The sequence below is a fragment of the Staurois parvus genome, unplaced genomic scaffold, assembly GCF_062004578.1.
Source record: "Staurois parvus isolate SC_StPar_1 unplaced genomic scaffold, SC_StPar_1.0 ptg000031l, whole genome shotgun sequence".
Taxonomy (NCBI): domain Eukaryota; kingdom Metazoa; phylum Chordata; class Amphibia; order Anura; family Ranidae; genus Staurois; species Staurois parvus.
The window spans coordinates 9,733,987-9,760,410 of record NW_028317827.1 but is presented as its reverse complement, the minus strand read 5'-3'; the positions used below and the strand labels follow the sequence as shown (position 1 = coordinate 9,760,410).

The 26,424-nt window shown below is 41.1% G+C and overlaps 1 protein-coding gene across 1 annotated transcript in view; it reads left to right on the top strand.

Moving 5' to 3' along the window:
* Nucleotides 1-26,424, top strand: part of DPP4 (dipeptidyl peptidase 4) — a 156,327-nt gene that overhangs the window by 50,052 nt on the left and 79,851 nt on the right. Inside the window, exons 4-7 of the mRNA XM_089660038.1 lie at nucleotides 8,108-8,203; nucleotides 22,251-22,345; nucleotides 23,796-23,870; nucleotides 25,919-25,971. Of these exons, the coding sequence (XP_089516164.1) occupies nucleotides 8,108-8,203; nucleotides 22,251-22,345; nucleotides 23,796-23,870; nucleotides 25,919-25,971 (319 nt within the window). The remainder of the gene's footprint in view (nucleotides 1-8,107; nucleotides 8,204-22,250; nucleotides 22,346-23,795; nucleotides 23,871-25,918; nucleotides 25,972-26,424) is intronic.

Below are 26,424 nucleotides of genomic sequence, written 5' to 3'. Positions count from 1 at the left end.
AAGAGGCATGCAAGTAGGCAGAACCGGCCGAATTTCAGTGTCTAGCCCTGTGTATTCAACAGAAGCTGGTCATTAGCTGGTTGAATGGTCCTGCTGGAAAACCAGCATTCAATCAGCTGCTGTAATGCTGATTTGTGTATTCTGATGGGAAGGGGGGAGCTCCTGTTGTCAGAATACAATAGCATGGCGTGAGAGATCCCTGCACCCACATTGATTGTGTGGATGCAGGGATCCAGGCCAGAATTTTAGTTTTAAGAGTTGAGAACTTAGCCATCACTTTCTTGGACCCAGGATATATCTCTAACCGGTGATATTGTCATCCTATAATGTAAGAAGGTCAGAGTCAAGTGTTTAACACGAAGGCTATTATCATAGTTTTCTGTTACATTATTTCGAGCAGAGCACAGAGATGCATTACTGACACAAAGAAATACAAGCGTTGCATTGTATTTTCTACTATACCATGATGCCCTTGTAAATAGTCACTTGTATCCATTTACACTTGCTGGCACATCTGAGCCTCATGTGTTATAGCAATATAAGTTACTAAAAAAGCTAACTGATCACATCACCAGGGCCTTAAAGAGGTTTTTCACTCTGGAAAAAAACCTTGAACATCAGCAACTACAAATACTGCCCTTTTTTAATATACAATAATGTATACATAGTTTTACATTAAATTTACATTTTGAGAAAAGTATTGAAACCCTTTACGATTGAAGTGTTTATGAGGCTTTGTATAAAATCCTTAGCAGGTCAGCTAAGCTAGCGAGTGACAAAAGTTCTTTAATTAAACCTAGCAGCTGGTTGCTTGCAGCAGGTGTCATGTGTACATGATCTCAGTCCATTTAATGAAAACACACATTGTGTTTTTGGGTGGGCGTTAGTGTTGCACTTGTAGAACAGAAGACCCTTCTCAGCAACAAAACAGAACACGTAGGAAAGACAGTTTCAGCACTCCTCCAATGTTCTAACAGCAACAACAAAAAAAGGGCCAGTCCTGTGTAAATTCAAAGATAATACAGATAATACTATTTGGTCTAATTCTGTGTTCAGTTACTTGGCTTGTGAATTATCTCTTTTTTTTCTTTATTTTTTTCTTTATTTCGATATCATAGGAATATGTTACTGGTTTTGATATACACTTGAAGTTTGTTATTTATACATTACACAGATGTCCACATCTGATTTCCAACATACAATGGAATGTAAAGAAAGATATCGAGTCCTAGTCCAACTGCCAATTTAGGAAATAAAAGTGGATATCCACCTAAAAGTTAAAGTAGGACCTTAAGGGCTGAGACAGCAGCCCCTGATGTATTATATGCCTTCAATATTCCAAAATAAAAAGCTCCCTGCTAGATATCCCAGCTCTGTTTCTGTCCACCTGGGAGTTTTGAGAGTTCTGGTCTGCTTTTTAAAACTTCTTTAACATTTGCATATATAATGAAAAGAAAAAACAGTGGAACGAGACATCTGGTAACAACCAGTATCACAATGCTAGCAAGTTTAGGTAGGCAACCATGAAAGGGTTTTGCAGAAGAACAGTTGATATGAGCTATAGCTGATGGTCTCTATATTTGGAAGCAGTTCTTGTGGAGTACCCTAGGACAGTCTTGTTATAGGAGTGGGACTCCAATGTGAGATAGAGGAAAAACCAAGAGCTGTGAAGGGGAAATCTTACCATTGCAGTAACCAAGGGATGTAAGAAGCCTGAAGGTGCTGCAGCACTCCAGGAGCTACCTATAACAGAAGCATGACTTCAGGATGAGCTGATGCTTTAGGAGCCTGTGATTAACGAACTTTACCAATGGTGACTACCTTCTGAAAATGCCAGTTGGCTGCATGTCGATCTGGTGGCCTACATACTATTTAAGTCAGTCACCTGCATATTTTCCCTAAATCTAAATTTATCATGTTGCTAAATGAGTTCAACCACCAGGCATCTGGTGTCTTCAGAAGGCCTGGTCATCAATAGCAGCATGTGCTATTTAATTTCTTAGCACAGGCTTCGTATTACATTTTTAGTAAAGGCACCGTTAGAAATGGTCATAATGGCCTTCTACAAACAGATATAGATCATTTCAAAATTTTATTCTTTGCTTACCTTCTTTTTTTTTTTTTTTTCCTGAATTCTAGCTTTGCCACCTGGAACATGTGACAGGTACTTTCCAGGATGCAGCTGTGAGGTCCTGGTTACACCAGAGCCTCACTCAGCCAGGAAGTGGGAAAACAGTAATTGTATAGTAAAAACAAAAACTGTTTAATGAATGTAAGATGATTTTATATCATGCAGAGCTGTATGCTGATATCATTTTTAGCAAAAGGGGAAAAGTCAGCTTAAAGGCCAGACACATGGGTTGTGTTTTGCCCCTCACAGCTTTTATTACATATAATGCAATCTAAGTCGTTTCCTTTAATGCACAAAGTAGGGGGTTGACTTTCACCAATGTGTCCCCTCTAGCACCAGTGTGTCCCCTCTCTTCCAGGACCAGCAACAACATTTACATTTTCCCCCATAAGAACAGAAAGTCTACTGTGCCTCCCATTTCTATCACTGAGGCCCCGTTCACATCCAGACATTTTGAATCACTGGCACAATTGCTGCTATTCTGCCCACAATTGCAGAACACTGCTAAAATGACAAATGCGAATTTCAGATGCAATTCATTTTAATATCACCTAAAAGCATGGTGCAGTTTTGCCGTGACTGTTGTGTGATGAATCATGCTGCAGTAGTGGCAAAGACCATAGCGCAAAGCTTGTCACCCAAAAGAAGCTACTGATCCTTTTTGGGTGACAACCTTTGAGCAATGCGTTTGCCGCAAATTGCAGTGTGATTTGTCACACAACAATTATGGCAGAACCATGTTCTTAGGTGCTATTAACATGCATGTCATCTGAAATTCGTGTTGTGCGATTTGTCATTTTAGCAGAGTGTTTTGAAAATTGCGGGCAGAATTGAGGCTGTTCTGCCTGCGATTCAAAATGCTCAGATGTGAATGGAGCCTGATAATTGTGCTAGTCAATCAAAGGTCAGAACCACAGGCATGCATGTCTGCTGACCTGCTAGGGTTGTGAGTAATGCCCTTGGATGTTGCAAGATAGACTCTGAGGGCTCATTTACATTGTGTTGCGTTAATTGCATTAAAAAGCCTGTGTTAATACATCCATAGACTGTGTGTTGTGGTGCTCCAAATTATAAAAAGGCTAATGCAAGTTTTTTTTTCTTTTGTTGATTTTAATGAATGGGCTGCCTTAATGCAACTCAGATTAACAAATGCATTAATGTACCACCAATATTTTAGTGTGAATGGACCCAGTTGTAGCTGTGACCCATGTGATAGGTCAATTAGACCTAAAAGAAGAGCTTCTGTGCTGGAAAGAGGGACAGAGGAATTTTGTAAATTGGAACTGTTGGATGCTAAGCAATGTACTGTACATTACAGGTGGCCTGGCAATACCATGGTATCCCTGAGAATGCGCTTTTTTCCTAAGGCTAGGTAGAGGGAAAATAAATAATAATAAAGTGTACCTGCACTAAATGCACTCTGAGTGGTGAAAGAGCTGCTAACACCAAAATGCAGGCAGCAATAAAATAATTATGAAAAATTAAAATGTAGCGCTAATTCATACCACAGTTGCACAAAATATGACAAATTAATACATTTCTCAAGAAAGTTCAATGAATGTGACTATGTGTTAGATAAAAACCATATCTTCAAAAAGTGATGTGCCGCCAACAGGAAGAAGAAAGAGAGAATCCTCTACCATTGCCATTCACAGCCTCTTACAAGAAAATATGACCACAGATTTTGCTTCCGAAAACGGCAAATATGGAATAACAATGGACATGTTGGCCCCTGACAATGTCTGCATGTGACGAAACATGTAAGGTAGAGCTACGGCTTATGACGTCATCACGCCATGTGCCGCAGCCATTTTGTTGGTTAGAAACTTTAATGATCTTGCATTTTTAGTTCATCATATGTTTGTAAGTGCAATACTTTTATTAAACTTCAGATTATTTTAAAATACTACACTACGAGGAGCTTTTGTTCTCTTTGTATACATCCCATTATCTTTGACGCATAACACTGGATCTTTATCATCGAGTCACTAGCGGTGGAACTGCCTTTTTTAACACAGCATATATCCAACATGTCCATTGTTATTCCATATTTGCTGTTTTCGACCGCATGATCTGTGGTCATATTTTCCGGTAAGAGGCTGTGAATGGTGATGGTGGAGGATTCTTTCTTCTTTTTTTTTTCCTCTTGGCGGCACATCACTTTTTGAAGATATGGTTTTTATCTAACACATAGTCATGTTTATTGGACTTTCTTGAAGATTAGGTAGAGGGAAGCCTGGACTGGCTTTTTAGTGCCGCAGATTGAAAGTTATGATATTGACCATGACATTTCCCATACCTGTATATGCCCAGCTCATGGCACCAGCTGCTCTTGGCTACTGTAAATGGTAAACCATCTCAGAATGGCAGCCTCTGATACATAATGGACAAACATGACATGTGCAGGTGAAACTGACTCGAAGCAAGTTATACCTCTTAACATATAAAGTCAACTTGAACACTAAAACACACATGTACTATATGTACCAATAATTCAGTGTATGAATCATCAATGTATATCACTCTGTGGTTTTTTTTTAGCTATATTTTAAACTGGCATTTTTAGTGCATGTCACTTCTATGATTTGATGGCCTTGACAGAACTCAAGAGTTTCCTTCCTATGTTTGCCTTATAGGGGTTTTCCTGCATAAATCGTGATCTGATAGTTTCTGTGGTTTAAATATCAATCATTGTGGAGATATGAAAACTACCAATTAATTCAGTTTTGCATTTATTTTAAATATCGAAATGTATCTCTACACAGAGGTGCTAAAAATATCATAAAATAGTATTCCAGGTTTCAGTGCACTTCTAGGAGTTTGGCTGGGCCAACTATTTCCATCACAAAACAATGCGGCTGTTGTGTGTGCTGTAAGAGGTCTTTCAGATGGGCAGCAGGAGGGCGATAAAAACAGGTGGCTGATCTATTAACTGCCCTGTGTGTGGTGTCAGGACAAGGTCATCTAGCTCCCAGGGGGAAGATGACAAACTAAGCCTCCCCCATGTGTGAGGATCCTGTCTCAGCATAAATCTCCCCCCCTCAAAAAAAAAAGAACAGAACTAATCAGCAATCAGCATGCTCCCCCCCCCCCCCCCCGCAAGCATAACTTCTGTTTGCAAGCCAAAATTCTCTCCAAACAACAATGCACACATTCCCCCTCCTCCCAGTATAAACCCCCGTCCAAGCACAAATCTTTGCCCCCCAATCTTGCCTCCAATGCTCCCAATTCCCCCACTCCTAGCACAAATCTCCCTCACCCAAAAAATCATCTCTCCATGCACACATCCACCTTCCTCTTAAATTTACCATCCAAGTACAAATCTCCAAATTCCCTCACCACCTCCTTGCACAAATCCCCTCCAATCCCCCTTCTTGTACAAATCCCCCCTCCTTACACAACCCTCCCAATCCTCCCTTCTAGCACAAACCCAAAATCCCCCCTTCTAGCACATATCCCCCATTCCCACCTCCTTGCACAAATCCCCCCTGCTAATCCTCCCTCCTAGCACAACTCACCCCAAACCCCCCTTCTAGTATAAATCCTCCTGCTAATCCCCCACTCGTAGCACAAATCCCCCCAGTCCCCCCTTCTAGCACAAATCCCCCCTGCTAATCCTCCCTCCTAGAACAACTTTCCCAATCCCTCCTTTTAGCACAAATCCCCCCCACTAATCCCCCCATCCCTGCACAAATCCCCCCACTAATTCCCTCTCCTAGCACAAATCCCCCCCAATCCCTCCTTCTAGCACAAATCCCCCCACTAATCCCCCTCTTCTAGCACAAATCCCCCACCAATCCCCTCTCCCAAATCCCCATCCTCCAATCCCCTGCCTATGACAAATTCCTCTAAATTCCTACTCCTAGCACAACCCCTTTGCTGATGACATTTACAGCTGTGTCTGCTGGAGCTGCACTAGAAAAATGTAGCATTGGAAACAAAAAGAAGCCGCAAAAGGACAGTTGGTAGTTTTTCCATGGGATAACTGTGCAGGAAGTGTGTTTGTTGGTTGCAGTATCTGGTGTTCTAAATATTTCCTGAAATGTACAGAGTTATCTATGGATGTTATTTTAATCCCTTTTACAGAAATGAGCCTATGAAAATATGTATAATAAATTTGTGGCCAGAGAAATATGCTGACCTCTTTTTGTGAAAATTCTAGTTTTCAGGGTATTGTGCTCTTCCCATAGCTTTGTGCGTAGGGATGAGCAGAATGGTATTGGAAAACCTGACTTTACCACAAAAGTATTGACTCTGCCGCTGGTGAATTGTTGCCAAAGTTGGGTCTCTTAAAGCGATATTAAACTCAAAAGCAAACATTTATTATATTGCAGCTTACCAATTCTTACATGAGGTGGCTGCATTCGTTTTCATTTGGTGGCTTTCTTTCCTTTATTTTCACCTGGTGATCCAGCCAGTAAATATTTTTGTTTTTCAACAGAACAAGCTGTCCTGCAGATGTAGTAGTTAGAGGGTTGAGACAAACCATTTACCACTGCCAGGGGTGCTTACAAAGATCAGCTTTTATTTATTTATATAAAACCTTTATCCCAAAAGGAAAAAACTGTTTGCTGTAACTGAGAACTTAGAGTTAGGGGATAGGGTTGGGGTTAGGTGTTTAGGGTTTGGGCTAGGGGCTAGGTGTTATGGTTGAGGATTGGAGTTAGGAGTTATATATTGAAGTTAGGGGTTAATTTTTTTATTTATTGTTGTCTTGTTTGTTTAATTATTTGGTTTAGAGTGTTTATTTAAAAACTCCTTTTTTTTTTAGGATTAGTGGATTAAGGTTAGGGGTTAATTAATATTTATCTTTATATATTTTATGTATTATTTATGATTTTTATTTATAATGTTTTGTTTATTTATTTGGTTTAGGGTGTTTAAAAAACTTTTATTTATTTTTTTAGGGTTAGGGTAACCCCCTAACCCCAATAAAATAAATTGGGTTAGGTTTGGGGTTAGTTAATATTTATCATATATTATTTATTGTATTTATTATTTATGATTATTTTTATTTATGCTGTCTTGTTTGTTTATTCGGTTTAGGGTGTTTAAAAACGTTTATTTTTTTTTAAGGGTTAGGGGTTAGTTAATGTTTATCATTATATATTTATTATTTATGATTATTTTTATTTATGTTGTCTTGTTTGTTTATTTATTTGGTTTAGGGTGTTTATTTACTACCTTTTTTTTTAAATTTATTTTTAGGGTTAGTGGGTTAAGGTTAGGGGTTAATTAATATTTATCATTATATATTATTTATGATTATTTTTATTTATATTGTCTTGTTTGTTTATTTGGTTTAGGGTGTTTATTTAAAAACCTTTATTTTTTAGGGTTAGGGGGTTAAGGTTAGGGGTTAATTAATATTCATCATTCTATATTATTTATTTTATTATTAATGATTACTTTTATTTATAGATTTGTTTTATTTATTGAACTTTTTTTTTTTTCCATTTGAGTAAAAAAAAAGTTCCAAAAATGCACACAAGCTTAAAAAAAATTGTGAGTTTCAATGCATATTTATGGAGAGAAAAATAAAAACGCTTCAAAAACACATTACTTTTCCCAAATCAAGCTGGAAAAGTAGTTCCAAAACTTTTTTGAGCTTCAGGCGTTTGGCTTCAGGTGACATGGAGTAGAGATCTGAACCATCTCCATAGAGAATAACTGATTTTTTTCTCCCTAAGTGTTTATGGAGCCTAACACAGGCTAATTTTGTTGCTGACCAGATCACCAGGTGACAACAGAGGGAAAAAATCCTAAAAACAAAACTAATGCAGCTACTGAATGTAAAGATTGGTAAGCTGCAATATATTACATTTTTGATTTTGGGTTTAATACTGCTTTTATTTTGCTCATTGAGCTGCTTTGGTGAAATTTGCTTTAGAAAGAATCTATTTTGTACATTTCTTGTATGTTAGGATTACCAATTCTTGAAGCTAACATTTTGTCTTTTTTTTTTTTTAACTTCAGAGGAAAAAAAGCCAGATCCTCGAAGAACATACACACTGGACGATTATTTTGGTGACCAACTAAGGACAAAATCATACAGCCTTAGGTGGATTTCAGGTAATGTAGTTACTAATATCGGCACAAAAGATCACCAATGTACAACTGACATTACAACACGACTCAACAAAAACTACTTCTATATGAATATTTTATTGTCTTCCATTTACAGCATTAAAAATGGATGGTTGCTGAATCTTTTCTATAGATTGACCTATTTCTTTATTCATTGGATTTAAGTTTTGACAGCATTACAAAATTTAAAGAAATTGCAAAGTTATTTCTTTTTTATTTTCTTAAACAAAGCCTGTTATATTTACCTGCCCTGCTTTGTACAGAGCATCCCTGATCTTCTTCTTGGTTCCCATGCCGATGGTCCTGCTGGTGCTCCTGGCTAGTGTTGAGCTTGAACATCAGCCATTCGAATGTGCGCTGAACACACAAACGGTAAGGATGTTCGGTGGGCTGTTTGCCCGCTGAGCGCCCTACAATGCACTGTGCTCACAGTGCATTGTGAGAGCCACAATTGGCCAAAGCAATACACCTGACCTCAGCACAACACACTGTGAGAGTCATGATTGGCCAAAGTCACGGTGACTTTGGCCAATTATGGCTCACGTTTAAGTCCACGCCCCACACTATATAAGGCTGCTTACTCTCCCTGGGAAAAAATAATAAATAATGATAGTACAAAAACAAAAAGCAAAAAAATAAATAAAAAAAAATGATGTAAACAATTGGGCAGAGCTAGCCACACCTATCTGAGGACGATCAAACGTCCCCATCCTTTCCTGCCCTGCCTGGCCTGTGCTCGGATCAAGGGTCTGGTAGGAATTTAGGGGGACCCCATGCTCCCCCCCATTTTTGGGGGTAGGGTCCCCCTTAAAAGTCCTACCAGGCCTAAAGGGCCTGACATGGCTTTTAGGGGGAACCCCATACAATTTTTTCTTTTACATCTTTTGCTGTGGGGTCAATCCTAACCTTCCTACAGACCTAAAGGGTTTGGTTTTTTTCTAAATGTAATTTTTAAAAAAAATGTCAGTCCTGCTGCAGCAGGTTCTATACATTGTACAGATGTGCAACTATGCAGGTAGTTTAAGGGACCACCACAGGCATGATATTTAAAGGAATTTTTCATTCTTTTCTTTTTACTTTAAGAAAATATGACTGCCCCTTTAAAAATGTACTTTTCTGGAAAAAAAATTTCACTGATTCATGTACCTCAGGGCAGTACCCGAGTCACCATACCCCTTTTATGGCCAATAACTTGCATATAGAGTTAGCCTTCAAAATGGGCACTTTTGAAGTTTGAGCCCCATAGACTTGCGTTAAGTCGTATGCGGTCGAACGTTCATTAGGTTTGCATGTTCGACCTCGAAATGAACACGGAGGTGTTCGGTTCATCACTACTCCTGGTTCCTCCTCTTCTCTGTGCGCCACCATAGGAAGCCACTTCTCATGGTGGCACACGTGAGGGCTTGCTCCCCAGGTGGGTCTGCGTCCATTGACATGCATAGTGTGGCTCAGCCCCGCCCCACACTCCTTTCTCACTGGATTTGATTGACAGCAGCAGGAGCCAATGGCTTCCGCTGCTGCCTCCATGTCCAGTGTGGAGAGAGAAAGCAGTGTTACAACTTTTGGGCACAGCAATGGATCAAGATCGGGCTCAGGTGGGTATTTAGGGGGAAACCTAAAGGATTTATTTACTGTAGTGCAGAGACAGCATTAAGGTAAAACACCTTTTAGTCTTTCCAACCACTTTAAATTATTGGTATTCTCAACCTTTTTTTCTGAAAAGGGTTAAAAGCCTGAGCTGGTTTACATTTTGTGGTCTGCATTCCTATTGATTGCATTTTTCTCTTCCTTTTCACAACCTCAGACATGAAATATGAACAAAGCATATCCCTCTATAGTGTGTGCTTGTTTCAATTAAGAGCACTAAGTATAATTTCTGTCTGCTGCTTCATTCCTCTGCTAAGCATGAGTCACTTTTTTCAAGTTTTCCTGACACCAAGAAAAAAATGGTGACGAGAGGGAAGGAAGGGACACGTTCCCTTTCACACAAGAACACAGCTGAGGCTGTCAATCTGCTAGAAGTCCCTCCCCTGTCGCCAATCTTATGGCGCTCATGCAATCTGGTGCCTGCGTCAATGATAAATTGACACCCCAAAACAGATTGCAAAACGCAATGCGATTGCCAGAAGTCGCATCGTATGGGTGAGAACACCCATGTGATGTGTTTTAGGTGTGGATAAAAAAAAAGGATCTTGCACCTTTTTGGTATGGATGCAATTTGAGCCATACAAACTGTATGTTGCTGCACAGACATTGCAGGTAATTTGCACAGGAATGCAGTGTGATTCCTGTGAGAAATACACGCGGTGTCCCTCACTGCGTTAGTGTGGCCCCAGTCTGAACGCAGCTACATTGTTTTCATTGGAGCCATTCACACAGGTGTGTAAACATGAGCTGCTGTCAGAACCGTAACACAGAATCAAAAAGTCGTAAATAAAGGGGAAAATGAAGTATCCTAAAAACAAATTATATACGCATTCATATCTTTACTCATTTAAGCGCATCGGTACGTATTTTACTGATCATTAAACAGAACTTTTTTCCTGGAAAACGCAGGTGTAATAATATCAGTAAAATTTTTACGGCTGTGTGAATGAAGCCGAATTGCCAGTGTTGCAAAATACACATGTATGCCTGTAAATTACTGCAATCACTGTTGGTTCACACTGAATCTGACTTTAACCACTAGCCTACAGGGCACTTATACCCCCTTCCTGCCCAGGTCAATTTCCAGCTTTCAGCGCTGTCAAACTTTGACTGACAATTGCACGGTCATGCAACACTGTACCCATTTTTTTCATTTTTTTGTGACAGATAGAGCTTTATTTTGATGGTATTTAATCACCTCTGGGTTTTTTATTTTTTCTTAAACAAACCAAAAACCACTGAAAATTTTGTAAAAAAAAAGTTTTTTCTTAGTTTTTGTTAAAAATTTTGTAAATAAGTGATTTTTTTCCTTCACTGATGTGCGCTAATGAGGCTGCAGTGATGGGCACTGATGGACACTGATAGGTGGCACTGATGAAGAGGCACTGGTAGGTGGCACTGATGGGCATTGACAGGCATCACTGATGGGCACTGAAAGGCAGCGCTCATATATGGCACTGATAGGCGGCACTGATAGGTGGCACTGATAGGCGGCACTGACTGGCACTGATAGGCGGCACTGATAGGCAGCACTGACGGGCACTGATAGGTGGCACTGACGGGCACTGATAGGTGGCACTGACTGGCACTGATAGGTGGCACTGACTAGCATTGATAGGTGGCACTGATTAGCAGCACTGATAGGTGGCACTGATTAGCAGCACTGATAGGTGGCACTGACTGGCATTGATAGGTGGCACTGACTGGCACTGATGGGTGACACTGAAAGGCAGCTCAGATGGGCACTGATATGTGGCATTGATGTGGTACTGATGGACACTGACAGGTGGCACTGCTGGGGCTACACAGATCATCAGGGCACACTGATCGTCAGTGCCCTGATGATCTGTGTACACGTCCTCTCCGAGGAATGCCGATTACCGTCTCTCTTCTCCTCTCGAACTGTCAGCGTGACAGCTCGAGAGGAGAGAAATGCCAATAACCAGCATTTCCCTGTTTACATGTGATCAGCTGTGATTGGACACAGCTGATCACATAACCGAGCCAACATCTTCGGCTCTTTCCGTTGATCGGTGATCCGCTGTGTCCGAGGGACACAGCGTACCACTGATCGCAGCGCTGCGTGCTCCCTGAGCCACACATGTGCGGTTAGAGTAGGACGTCATATGATGTCCTCCCAGAACGAGAGAACCGCCTTGCGTCCATCATTTTACTATATGGCGGGCTGGAGGCAGTTAAAATCAAGTGGCTTCAAGAGGAGTCGCACAATATCAAGGCCGCATGTCAATGAGACTTTAGGTGCAACTTAGCTGATATCTGTGTGACTTCATGTACACATTTTTATGCCTGAAATCGCAAAAAATTGTGTAGGAACCTTTTTTCAAATGGAAATGGAATGAAGTCACACCGATTTGAACAGTTCCAATGTGGACAATAGGATGCAACTTGTCATGCAATTTTAAAAATGTCAAATCACATGACAAGTCGCAGCGGTATAAACCAAGGCCTAAAACATAACATTTTTTCATTTTAGTTCACAGCCCTGTACTCCTCACTGTATCACTGACCTTTACACAGTTGTGTGCGTTGTTCCATAGACAACAATGCACCTTTGTTTAGACCAGCAAAAAATGTGGTGTGTTTTTCAGCATTGTGCAAAAGGCCTTAAAGGGTAACTCTACTTCCATGGGAAAACATAAACACATTAACCACTTGCCCTCGAGAGGATTTACTCCCCTTCCTGACCAGGCCATTTTTTGCGTTACGGCTCTGCGGTACTTTAATTGACCATTGTGCGGTCATGCAACGCTGCACCCAAATGAAATTTACACCTTTTTTTCCCACAAATACAGCTTTCTTTCAGTGGTATTTGATCGCCTGTGCGTTGTTAATTTTTTGCGCTATAAAAAAAAAAGACAATTTTGAGAAAAAAACTGTATTTTTGACATTTTGTTATTAAAGATGTCCAGTAAAAAAATTGAAAAAATCTAATTTCATCATAAATTTAGGCCAAAATGTATTCTGCTACGTCTTTTTAAAAAAAACATAATCCCAATACGTGTAAATTAATTGGTTTACGTGAACGTTATAACGTTTACAAATGGCGGTATATATACAGAGATTTTTTTTTTACATTTTTACTAGTAATGGTGGCGATCGTCAACTTATAGCAGGACTGCGGCGGCCATTCTGACACTGGGGGGAACTTACTTGGTGTCACTGACATCCCCAGTGACACCAATACAGTGATCAGTGGTAGTAAAAAGCAATGACACTGTACTAATGGCACTAGGCAGGAAGGGGTTAACATGTGGGGCAATCAAAGGGTTAACTGTGTGCTGTTTTACATAGTGTGCTGTGTGTGTGCTTCACTGCTTTGTATGGCTGTGCTGTGCACAGCCATGCAAAGCAGTTGCAGGAGCTGACAGGGGAGAGAACTGTATTGTTTACATACAGTTCTCTCCCTCCGTTGGAGATGCTCGGCAATCACCGGGTATCGGCGAGTAATCACCAGCCGGGACCTGGTAATTCACAGCCAAGGCCGTGCCCCCTACCCGGAACTGCAACATTTCTGCTATAGGGTGGACGGGAAGTGATTAAAAAAAATAATATAGCATATACAATTGTGACCCAAGTCATACTGTAATTGCTACCTGGAGGCCTTCTCTACACAGATAGTGTACACCCCCAGATGTACGCCCCCAGAAACACCATTTCCTGCTTGGGTGATTGGCTTACTGCTTTTCCCAGAAGTCTGCACCAGTTGCGGGACAAGGTCATCCAGCGCCCAGGGCAAAGATGCCAAACTGCTCCCCCCCCTGTCAGCCTTGGTTTACTGTAGGCACCTTCATCCCTTCAGTAAACCACTGCGCCCAGGGCAGCAGCCCCTCCCGCCCACCTCTTGTCCCAGCCCTGGTCTGTCCTAAGACACAAGTCAGATTTCAGGCATCCACTGAAATGGCATTTTTGGTGAGATACTACCAATAGGAAATCACGTCTAAAGGGAGGCAGACCCTGCCACTTTCCTCATTGGAGCCCTGCAGGTGCTACAACTGAATAAAATATTGAGACCACTCCCATATTCCTGCCACTGACATCAACAATGGGACATTATTCCTGCCACTGACACCAACAATGGTGCACTATTTCTTCCAATGACACCAGCTATGGGATATAATTCCTCCCACTGACACCAACAATGGGACACTATTCTTCACACTGACACCAAAGATAGGACAACAAACCTCCCACTGACACCAACGATGGGGCAGTATTGCTCTCATTGACACCAACGATGGGGCACTGTACCTTCCACTGACACCAACAGTGGGGCACTATTCCTCCTACTGACACAAATTGCTTCAAACCCTAATACCAAATATGGGGCATTGTTTACTCCCACTGGGCACAATCTGGCCCCCCTAAAGTCTGAAGGATAGTAAACTGGCCCTTCTTTTAGAAAGTTTGGAGACACCTGATCTAGCCCATTCCTCTCCAGCTTTGAGGTCCCTGGCCTGCTCCTCTCATTCATTATTTCAGTTCTTTCAATCATGGAGGCTCTATATGCAAGACAATAGCTCGCTTAGGGATGCCCACTCCTCCAGACTGACACCCACACATCAAGGCATTTTGATATTTGCATAACTTCTCCCAGGAGCCAGCTCACTGCTTGCATCAGGGCTGAGGGCTCTTGAGAGAAATACTGAGACAGGGTGCTTTTGGGAAGCTATATACAGCACTTTCTTGAGCCCTCCCACCAGGCCTGTTTCTGCCTGTATTGCATAGACAAGCACAGAGACCCAGTAAGGATGTCCCTGGGTCCAAAATAAAGTATGCTATGAAATCAGAAAGGTTTTATTTAAAAATGTCATGAGCATATTGAGGAGGGGGGATGGAGGAACCATGAAAGGCAAAATATAAGCAGATACAACATTAATGTATGAATTACAATAGTAGGCAAAAAATATATAAAAGAAAAACTACATGCAAGGTAAAACCTCATACTGTGAATGCACAAAGTGAATGGCTATTTACAAATGTCTGATTTGACTAGTCCCTTTTCCTTTGCCTGCCTTTTTATGGACAGAGCTTCCAGAGTTGTTCTTCTTTAATCTCATATTACTGCTGGTGTGGAAACTCCACTAGATCCATCTCATGTATTGATTTGTACTTTTTCACTTTGTTCTTTCCTGTGTGTGTTTTCTTTCATTGTTGAAGCTTTTTTAATCAAATTGTTATGTAGCCAACTAAAAAGTTAAAGCCCCACTCCTGGCAAATAAAAAAACTATCCCTTGCGGTGGGGCTGCCCCCACATTACAAGGGTTAATAGCTCCTTTTGTGTTCAGGGGAGAGGAGAATCAGGTTTACTTGCCTGATCTTCCACTCCCACGGCAGGCGACGCTTCTCTACAATCCAGCGGTGGACTATCCCTTGGCATCCTCATGACCAGTGCAGGGCTATGGATCCTGCTCTGACCTTTGAGACATTCAGACCCTAGACCAGTGAAGCATTGGGGGTGACAATGCTGTGGGAACCAGACTAGTTGCAGGAAGGAGTAGAAGCAGGGGCGGGCTGACCATTTGGGAACTTGGGCACTGCCCGAGGGCCCGGGGTCAGTAGGGGGCCCCATGAGATGCCCCTGGTACCTTTCATGGTGTTTTTTGGGTGTGGTTTGAGTGTGGGTGAGGACACATGGGCCCCATGATCCCCTATTGCCCGGGGGCCCCATGAGTTGTCAGTCCGCCCCTGAGTGGAGGATCGGGTAAGTAAATCTCCTTTTATTTTTCCGTAGACATAAACAAGCAATTAACCCTTGCAATGCATGCACAGCCTTACTGCAAGAGATCATTTTTTATTTGCTGGAGTTGGGCTTGAATAGTCTTTCTTTTAAAGCTGAAGTTTAGGTATGGCAATTTTTGCATAGCTACATTGATCCAGCATGGATCCAGTAACATGAATGAAATGTAAGTTTTGTACACTTCAAACAAAGTTTGTACAAAACAACTACAAAAAAAAAAAGGAGCTATATTATTATTATTATACAGTATTTATAAAGCGCCAATAGTTCGCTCAGCGCTGTACATTACAAAGGGGGTCAGAACATGTGACAGAACAATACCAATACAATGTGATACACGGGGGGTTCGAGGGCCCTGCTCTTTCGAGCTTACAATCTAGGAGGGAGGGGATGGTGGCACAGGAGGAGATAGCTGTCGGGGATGGAGTGGTAGGAAGAGTGGAGGAGGTCGGCAAGTTAGCAGGGGGCGGGGTAGGCTTCCCTGAAGAGATGGGTTTTCAGGGTGTGCCTAAAGGAGAGGAGAGTAGGTGATAATCTGATGGGTTGGGGCAGGGAGTTCCAGAGGATGGGTGACACCCTGGAGAAGTCCTGGAGGCGGGCATGGGAGGAGGAGACCAGGGAACTAGAGAGAAGGAGGTCTTGTGAGGAGCGGAGTGTGCGTGCTGGGCGGTACTTGCATATTAGGTCAGTGATGTAGTTCGGGGCAGTATGGTGGACAGCTTTGTACGTCAGCGTTAGGATTTTGAATTTGAATATGATGCTCTGAATCACACACCACACTGCCCTCTACTGCAGCCAGGGCTCAACAGCTGCTGGAGTGGTAAAGCACTCCAGTAGCTATCCGTTCCTGTGCAAACTTAGTCTGGTTAAAAAAAAGACACAACCTGGTCCATGCGTAGCACCTAAACAGAGCTCTGGTACTGCTTGGGCTTTCGGCTGGAATACAGGGGTTTCTCAAGCTGATGATCAGCCCGTCACATCAACCGCTTGGGAGGTACTTGTGTATGCCTACACCGAAAAAGAAGTACCGCGGAGGGGCCCACAGATCTTTCACTCACTACCACCTCTGAGCCCGATAAAAGTTCCACAAGGTGGGACATGGTGTCAGCTCGCAGCCTGCCCCCACTACTTCTGCTTCTCAATCCCCAGAGCCTCCATTGCTGGATCAGGAAACATCTAAGGACAGTGAGTACCCTTTGCTGACCAAAGCAGATCTTGAAAATAGCCTAGAAGCTTTATGCGGCAAACTTATTTCTATGTTCCAGAATGAATTGCAAAGATCTACAGCCACTCTATCTCTGGAGATGGCCTCCTTGGGCTCTCAAACTGACCTGCTGGAGACAAAGCATAATGAGCTTTCTATAGTGTTTAATGATCTTTCCAGAGGACATGAAGCATTCTCTGCAGCTTTTCTCCAACTTCAGGCACATCTGGAAGATCTACAGTAGACAATAGAAATAGGAGAAACAATCTCCAGATAAGGGGACCTCCAGACTCAGTAACAGATCTCATGGGCTTCACCTTTTGAAGCTTTTTAGGTTTCTCCTTCCTGACTCAGACACCATTTAATTTACATGTGACCAGATCCACCGCTGTCTTAGAGCTAAACCACCACCTGATAAACCACCCAGAGATATTGTTTTAAGCATGAATAACTTCCTCACTAAAGAAGAAACTCTCCAGAGCTTCCAGGAACACACCAAATATCACCCACGATGAGGTACACCTGCAAATCTATCCAGATATTTCACAAGCCACTATGGAAAGGTTCAAGGAATTTAAAGAGAACACCTTCACTCTGGCTGCAGCGGACACCAGAAACCAATGGGGATTTCCCTTCAAGCTTATAGTTCCTCACAATTACTCAAATTACATTGCTACTACATTGGTCCAAGGTCAGGAGATTTTGGTAAAATTTGGCCTTTCTTGAAAATGAAAATCTACCGAGGCTTCCATCTACCCCCAGGTCTTCACTCATTTGGAATACACCATCTCCAAGAAGAGACCATTGATGCACATGACATGAAGCTGGCCATTATGACGCACCTGCACATAACTAACCCAACCTAGCCTTAAATTTCTATATACTTAAGGTCTCTTTTTCTCAACATTTTCACTTCACTCTGGAACTACACCTCAATTTTGTACCTTTTATTGCCATATACTGTCCTTTTTTGATATTTTTGGAGGCTACATTAGGTGAATAGTCCTTTGAAACCGAGAAAACTTTTTTTTTCTTTTGTTTTTTTCTCTACACTCACCAGCCACTTTATTGGGTACACCTTGTAGAGCCAAGAAAATATCCCCCACAACATTATACCACCACCATCAGCCTTAACCATTGATGCAAGGCACGATAGATCCATGCTTTCATGTTGTTTACGCCAAATGATGTCAGATAACCCTACCATCTGAATGTCTCAGCTGAGTCAGTCTATTCATTCTCCTCTGACATCAACAAGGCATTATCCTCCACACAACTGCGGCTCACTTTTCTCTTTTTTTTGGACCATTCTCTGTAAACCCTAAAGATGGTTGTGCGTGAAAATCCCATTAGATCAGCAATTTTTGAAATACTCAGACCAGCTCTTCTGGCACCAACAACCATGCCACAATCAAAGTCACTCAAATCCCCTTTCTTCCCCATTCTGATGTTGAGTTTGAACTTCAGCAAGTCTTCTTCAAATTAATTAGCAATGTGTGTTACCAAGCAACTGAACAGGTGTACCTAATAAAGTGGCTGGTGAGTGTATGTGCCTCCTATTTCAATTTTCAGCTTCTAAGCTAAAGCACTCTTAACGTTTGCTCTTTCAAATGTATAATGTTTTATTGGCCCTTTATAGGCATACTCAGGTTACTGTTTACAACATAATATTAACAAACGTCATAAAACGTTTATGCATTACAAATGCCTGGGAGCAAAAATAATCCTACTGCAAAAAACTAATTTCTCTCAAGTGAACCACCCTTCATTTTTTTCAAAAAGCCTACAATCAATCCTTTTATACTCTTCCTCCCTCTAAAGCTAAAGGAGTCTCCATTTTTCTCCATCACCCACTGGCTTTACAAGTTCAACATTTTTACGAGGATGCTGAAAGTCGCTTTCTGATTATTAAGGGAAACCTAGCTGGACATGAACTAATGTATATGCCCCGAATGAAGGCCAATCAACCTTTTTTTTTTCAAACTTCTTTTTATATCCTGCAGCGCTATTTTTCCCCTCCTATAATCTTTGAAGGAGACTTTCATTTAGTCTCTCAACCAGCTTTAGACAAAAGCTAATCTACGTCCCATTCTAAAGCTTTCCCTAAATCTTCAAATACCCAATTAAATGCATTCCATCTTAGAGATTCATGGAGGGCACTAAATATGGGAGCTTGTGAATACACATTTTGATTGAACCTACACGATACCTATGCAAAGTCGGATTACCTTTATTGTACTCCAATTATTCAAATTAATTCCAATGATGCTTCTATCCATGTATGTCCATGGTCTGATCACCATATGGTCCCCTTTTCCACCACTCCAATAGGTCTTTCTAATATTCCATACTCATGGAGACTTAATGAATACCTATTATCAGACCCTGCCATTCAACAGGATATAGCAAATAAAATGGAGGAATTTTTTAGATTGAATTCTACTCCAGATATATCTGCTACCTCAATTTCGATGGCTCATTAAACTGATTCTCTGTGGGCACCTTATCAAATTATCCTCAGATGGTAATAAAGAGAGATGGCGGGTGATCTTAATGCTCACCCGTGAACTCCTACATGGCAATGTTTGCCAGAAAATTAAATAATCCCCTATCTTTTCTATCCCTCCCTCTGCTTTTTCTTGGGCGACAAATATTCTTCCCACGTTAAATTCTTCTCAACTAGAACAATTTAAGCAAGCCCCTGGTCCAGACGATTTTTCCTTGGCCTATTATAAACAATATGCAGATCTTCCAACCCCTAAAATATCATTTTTATTCAATCGCATCTTACAGGGAGGCTCTTTACCAGAGGAGATGCTATTGGCTATTCCCTGATCCCAAAATGTAATAAGGATCATTCCTTACCTTTTATCATTCAATTTCAATCATAAACAATGTTAAAATGTTCAGTAGACTGCTGGCCGACAGATTAGCATCAGTGATTTCTACCTTAATTTCCCCATATCAATCAGGATTCATACCAAACCATCAAATTACAGACAATATAAGATTAGCTGCCAATGTCATCCAAGATGTCAATTTGAAATCACGCCCTGTTCTCCTCCTAAGTTTAGACAATCACAAGGCTTTTGATAGCATTACATGGGAATATTTAGTTGCCATTTTACAATGCTATGGCTTCTGAGGGGAATTCTTTTGTGCCTCTAAGGCCATATATACTAATCCCCAAACTAGAATACAAATACCAGGATGAAACTAAATTTTTTTTCAAAGTTGACAAAGGGTGTCCCCTTTCCCCATGATTGTTTATACTTGCAATAGAGACCCTAGCGGCTGCCATTCTTAGACACTCAGACATTTCAGGTTACTCCACATCCACCTCTCAATATAAACGCAGCATGTATGCTGACGATATGCTATTATTTATCACTCAATCCTCTATTTCTCTTCCAAACCTTCTACAGACCCTGCAAGAATTTTCCACTCTCTCAGGTCAGCAAATACAGTAAATATTTCTAAATCTATAGGGAAGCCTATGAATATACTCACAGACTCACAGTTTCATGTATTGCAACACTCCTTTACTTTTCAGTGGTCCAAAGAACCTCTTGTATCTTCATATCTCTCATCTTACCCATCTTACAGTCTTTATTTCTGAAAAACTACTCACCTTTGGTTTCTAAACTCAGTCAAACACTTAAACTTTGGAAAACATACCATATCTCCATTTTTAGATAGAATCACAGCAAGAAGTAAGGATAACCATTCTTCCCAAATTAGTATGTCTTTTTCCACTTAAGATCACTAAATCCTTTGTTCTTTCATTTGGAAAAATAACAACTGTATTTGGGCGGATTCCCCCCCAAGATTTTACAAAATAGTGCTATATATTTCTCAGAAAGGAGGTCTGGGAGTACTGAATCTATGGCATTACTACCTGGCATCCAGATTTTCTCAGTTAGCTCAGTGGCATATTTATAAATCTAGAGTTCCTTTGGTAAAATTTGAGTCAGACTCCATATCCCCACATTTCCTTCCAGGCCTCCTCTGGTCCAAGGGAACCACATATGCAGATTTGAAGCCTCTAAAGATGTTAGTTTCCCTATCTTTCCATTTATGGCTTTGTTATAAAGATATACTTTTATTATCTTCTCAGCCTTCTCCACAAGCAGCTTTTCTAAGGGACCCTGCATCCCCCCGGGTTTTTTCAATACACATAGTTTTGCTTGGTGGGCTGACTCTGGTTTACTCTTCCTCAACAAAATATTGGAGAATTCCACATTCATCACATTCCAGTCTCTTGAAAACACCTATGGAATTCCAAACAAAGAGGTATTTCGTTATCTTAAAATGAAACATTTTTATTGTTCTCACTATAAGGTGGATGATATTCACACCCAACCCTATCTGAACAATTATGTCTCAAATCCCCTAGAGGCAAAGGCCTCATCTTGGAGATATATGCACAGCTCTGTAGCCTCAATTCCCAGGATAAACGCTTGTATATGTCTATGTCTAAATGGGAATCTGCATGTTCCCTAGACTTTACTAATGTGAAGTGGGATGAATGTGTAGACAACCTAAGGAAATGCACTAGGTCGCTCACTATTCATGAAACCAATAAACTCTTTACAACATGGTATTTAACTGCAGTCAAGTCAACTCTTTATTCCCTACGAGATCTCCACAGTGTTTTAGAGGTTGCCATGCACCCGGCACCTTTCTTCATTTGTTTTGGGAATGTGACCAGGTCTCCTCAATATGGAGAAAACTAAATACTTTTGCATCGTTCTTAGCAGGTACTCTGATATCTCTCACTACCACGCATTGCCTATTATTTGCCCCTATTTTAGAGGTTTCCACTATATTGATGAAACTGATTCACAATATTTGTGTTTCTATTCATTGGGTATTTGCCTTACAATGGATAACATGCTCCATTCCCCTTTCCCAAGTTAAACTGAGAGTGGACTCTATTAATAGAGTTGAGAAAATGTTTCACACCCTATACAATACTATGCCTTATTATGAAAAAAATGGAACCCTTGGTTTGATAAATGTAATATCTTTGAATAATCCACCTTTGACACTTAGTATGAACTATTTGTCATTTCTCTGTTTTATGATAGCTCTCATCTTTCTCTAGCTGAGGTGTATTGTTTTTTCAGCAACCCCTCTGAACAGTTTTACCTTTTCTTATGTCATAGTCACCTGTAAATGTTTCTATTTTAAAATGTATGTTTTACTATATCTGGCTGAGGTGATTTTTATATCTGACACTGGTTATCTTCCAGTTTTCCATTTTTGTACCACATGTGATTATCCCTTAATAAAAAAGTTTGTAAACAAAAGAAAAAAGACACAAGTCCATCAAGTTTAAACGATAGGGGGGGAGCATTTTCTTTTTTCAACCTACTACCTATGTAATGCGTCAGATTTAACATTTACGTGTTGTTTCCCAGATAACGAATATCTTCACCGCTCAAGAGAAAATAATTTACTTCTCATCAACGTTGACACTGGAGAGTCAAAGCAGATCCTTTCAAACACCACAATAGTATGTATTCTCTTCAGAAGAATCCAGTAAATACTGAAGAAGAGTGCAATTAATGCAGAGTCAGGGCCAATAAAATAATAACTTATAGAATTAGAGAGTTTTGAGAGTAAAGCTGGATATACACTAATAGATTTTTAAATGAACATTTGTATGAACCGTCATATGATATTTTACAAAAATGTTCAGCTTTTCAATACAGTACATTTGATGACTTGATGAATGTCCTTTGACATACTTTGGATTTGATTTGGGAATGAATGGGCTTTCCCAAACAAAAACTACATACGCTGTTGGAAAAATGTTCGAGATGCATTTTCCATCCCGCTTTTTCAGATTTTCTTTTGTGCCACTGTTTTCATTGCTGTTGAAAATAAATGTCCATTTGGCCCCATTAATGATTAGAAGATTGAACAATATATTCCAAATTAATATTTTACTAGTGTATAGCTAGCTTAAAGTGATTGTAAACCCTTACATGTGTCCAGTGAAGTGACTATCCTCAGGTGATACATAGAGATTAATTAAATCCTTGTACATAGGTTGTGCCTTTTTATCTGAAGCCCTCTCTTCTCTACAGCTCCTCAAAATACATAATTTAGACAGCATTTCTTAGATCCTGAAGGCGGAGAGTGGGAATCTGGTGTCGCCCAATGCATAGCACAGAGCAGTGAGCTGAGTGTAACATGGGACCTGAGTGGAGGGAATGGACACACCTCCCTCTACACTGTATCATAGGGAAACATGCAGAGCTGAGGATGCTGATCACCTGTGTGCTGTTAGGTGGAGGGCTCTGTGTGACCTACAGCAGCTTCTTATGTACACTATAAGAGCCATTGTGAGAAAACCTCATTGCACCCTAGTGTAACTGGGACTCTGATTGAGACCCTGATGCAATTGGGGGGGGGGGTGTTATGGAGACCCTGATGTGAGAAGGGGGTCTGATGAGGACTGTGATGTAAGGAGGGACTCTGATGTAAGAGGGACTCTGAAGGAACCCTGACATAAGGGGGCTGTGACGTAGGCCCTGATATGAGGAAGACTTTGATGTAAGGGGGAATCTGATGGGACCCAGATTTAGGGGGGGGTTGTGATGTAGATCCTGATGTATGGAAGACTCTGATGTAAGAGGGATTCTGATGTAAGGGGGACTCTGAAGGGACCCTGATGAAAGGGGGCTGTGATGTAGACCCTGATTTATAGAAGGCTCTGATCGGGACCTGAATGTAAGGGAATAAGCTGATTGGGACTCAGATGAGGTTTTTTTTGGTTCATGAATATTTGTAAAATATACAATGTATCCCTTGTACTGAAAAGTTTAGAGACCTCTGCTATAAAGTCTAAGCATTACACACATTAATTAACTAAATTTCTTTCTTTGCCCACTCTACTGTTATATCTTGGTGCTACGGCTTTTCCTTTAACACCATTATTTCATGTCTTCTCTTTTCAGAATAACAGCAATGCATCTTACTATGACCTGTCCCCAGACAGACAATACGCACTAATGCAGTACAACTATGAGAAGGTAATTTGGTTGTGTGTATGACTTGTAGTCTCATCAGACATAGGATAATTGCAACCCTATACGCAGTGGTAGAAAGAGGTTGTCCAGCACCCAGGGCTAAAATGCGGAACTCTGCTTCCCTGTCTTGCTGTTAATGCGTGTTGTAGATGGGTGTACCACCCTGCCTGCTCTGGCATGCTCATTTTTTGCCCTCCCCACAATCCTGTGTTCCCACTTCTATAGCTAGTATGAAGGGCACACTGTACATGCATGCAGGTGGGTCCCAAATGTGGCTGAATCACCCACATGCTTTCCACCAGGGACAACCAATAACAGGGCTTGTTCAGGCCATACACCTTGGCCATATTCTCAGTCCACATCCCTTGCAGTCTGAGGCATGGAGTGCCCTGAACACCCTCTCATCATACTCCTGGTCACCTGTTGCAATGACACTCCTCTAGCTGGGGACATGTCATGTATTGGACATGACGTTTGCAAGTGGTTGCTGTATAGGTTACTGAATAGATCTACTACTTCCCTGTCCACCATCATCCCCTTGCCCAACCAGGTTTGCACAGAGTTGGTTCACCAGGATCCTATCTTCCAGTGTGTTCTCCATGGGATGCTAGTCTAGCTTTGCTTAATGGGATGCTATCCCACTTTACAGCATCAGAGGTACCCAAGATCCACTCCACACACTTGGAGCAGTCACAAGCTCGATCTAACTCCATTTTATAGAGGTAGTTCTAGGAACAGTTTCAATAAATAATTTATTTCCATTCAGTAAATAACCGTTCTCTCTGTGTAGTGTACTATCAGCCCAATAGTAGGGATGCCCATCCCTTTGGTAGTAAAGTAAGAAGTAAATCTTTATCCCATACTTTCTGTTGGTTCTGCTCTTCCCATCCACCAGCCTGAACTACCAAGAGCTAAGTGCCACCCGAAGTTTATATAAGATTCTGCTAGGAAGGATATAAAATCATTCCCCTTTGGATTTTAAAGAAGAAACCTCATTAAAATGGCAACAAAGTAACTCATGTCTACATGCATAGCCATTTGCTTGCTTTCTAGCAGCAGGGGATGGGTGGGCAAATTCTCATGCATGGTGTGGGTTTTGTGTCAGATGTGGGTGGTTGGGCATAGAGTGGTCATGTTGGAGAGCCATGTGTAAGCAGAAGGTGTTACAGCAAACAGAAAGTCAAGGCCACGGTTGACTAGTTTCCCACCACCAAACTGGAGCATACCTGCAGTGGGGTGCTCCCAAAGCAACATCACCTCCTCTCTTGGATAGGGGCAGCTGCCCCTCCTGCTCCCTTCCATCATTGTCTTTGCCCTAGATTTTTGCGTTCCATACAAACCCAGAGTATATGAAATGCTACATAGTCTGGATACAAGTGGTCAGTACATAGCCTGTTTATATAATAAGACCAGTAACGTCTTGCCAACTACATAAGGCATACTGTACGCACAGTGACAAGCAGAGTGGACTTTAATGCCCACATGCTGTACATCTGTGTCCACGGCGGCTGAAAATTTTGTGCTATGAGTGCACTCACTGCATCTTTCCAACACCATGTTCGAGCTGTCAGTCTCTAGTTATGATTGGGAGCCAGAAGGATGGGTACCTGATCATGTGACCACTGTGACAGCCAATCACAGTGGTCCTATGATCATTAAGCCTGTCCTGTACTCCTGCCCTAAGACAAAGCTGGCAGACAGGAAGGGGTTAAGTGTAGAAAATCTCCTTTTCCGACTGGTTAACATCAATTTTTATCTTTCTATAGGTCAGTCAAAAGGATGTATATGATTCATATGTATCAGTTGGATTGTCTTTGATTATATTTATAGTAAAGGATTTGGTATTAAAGCAAGCCGCTAGTGTTTTTGCTGTGTGTGTGGTGCCATAAAACAAAAATACTGTTCACAAATATGATAAAAAAATCAGCCACGAATCTAAGATCTAATACACACAGAATTTAATGGCTGTATAGATTGTTGGTGCAGAATGTACGCTTACTGGTTATTATTAGTTTTATGTTCTTATGTTATTTTTTTTTTTTTCCTTACAGTTATGGAGACACTCAAATACAGCTTCCTACAGAATTGTTAATATACAGACTCAGTAAGTTCTTCATTTGTGTACTAAAACTGTGTGTCAAAAACAATTTCCATCTTTGAATTGTCAGCAGGATATGTATTTATAGCTGTTTAAAGCTGCTTGACAGAAAATAGAATAGGCATTTAAAGTGGACCTATCCCCCTTTCAAATTTGCCAACATTATAAAAGAACACTGTAGCTAAACAAGCAGACCTAAAGCGGAAGTACGCTGCATCTAAGCACCACAAAGCAAAAATGCAATTGAATTTTAATATTCAGAGTAACCCCCCCCCCCCATCCATCCACATTACTATGCTTTATTTTGCTGAGAAATCATTTTCATTTTGACCCCCCCTTCCCCCTTAGCATTTCTGACGTGGCCATCTTAAACAAGAGGAGATGATTCATGTACCATTGACTTCCTGGAATCCATCTGCCCTTAGCTCAGGCATAAAAAACAGGTGTACTTAGCTGAGA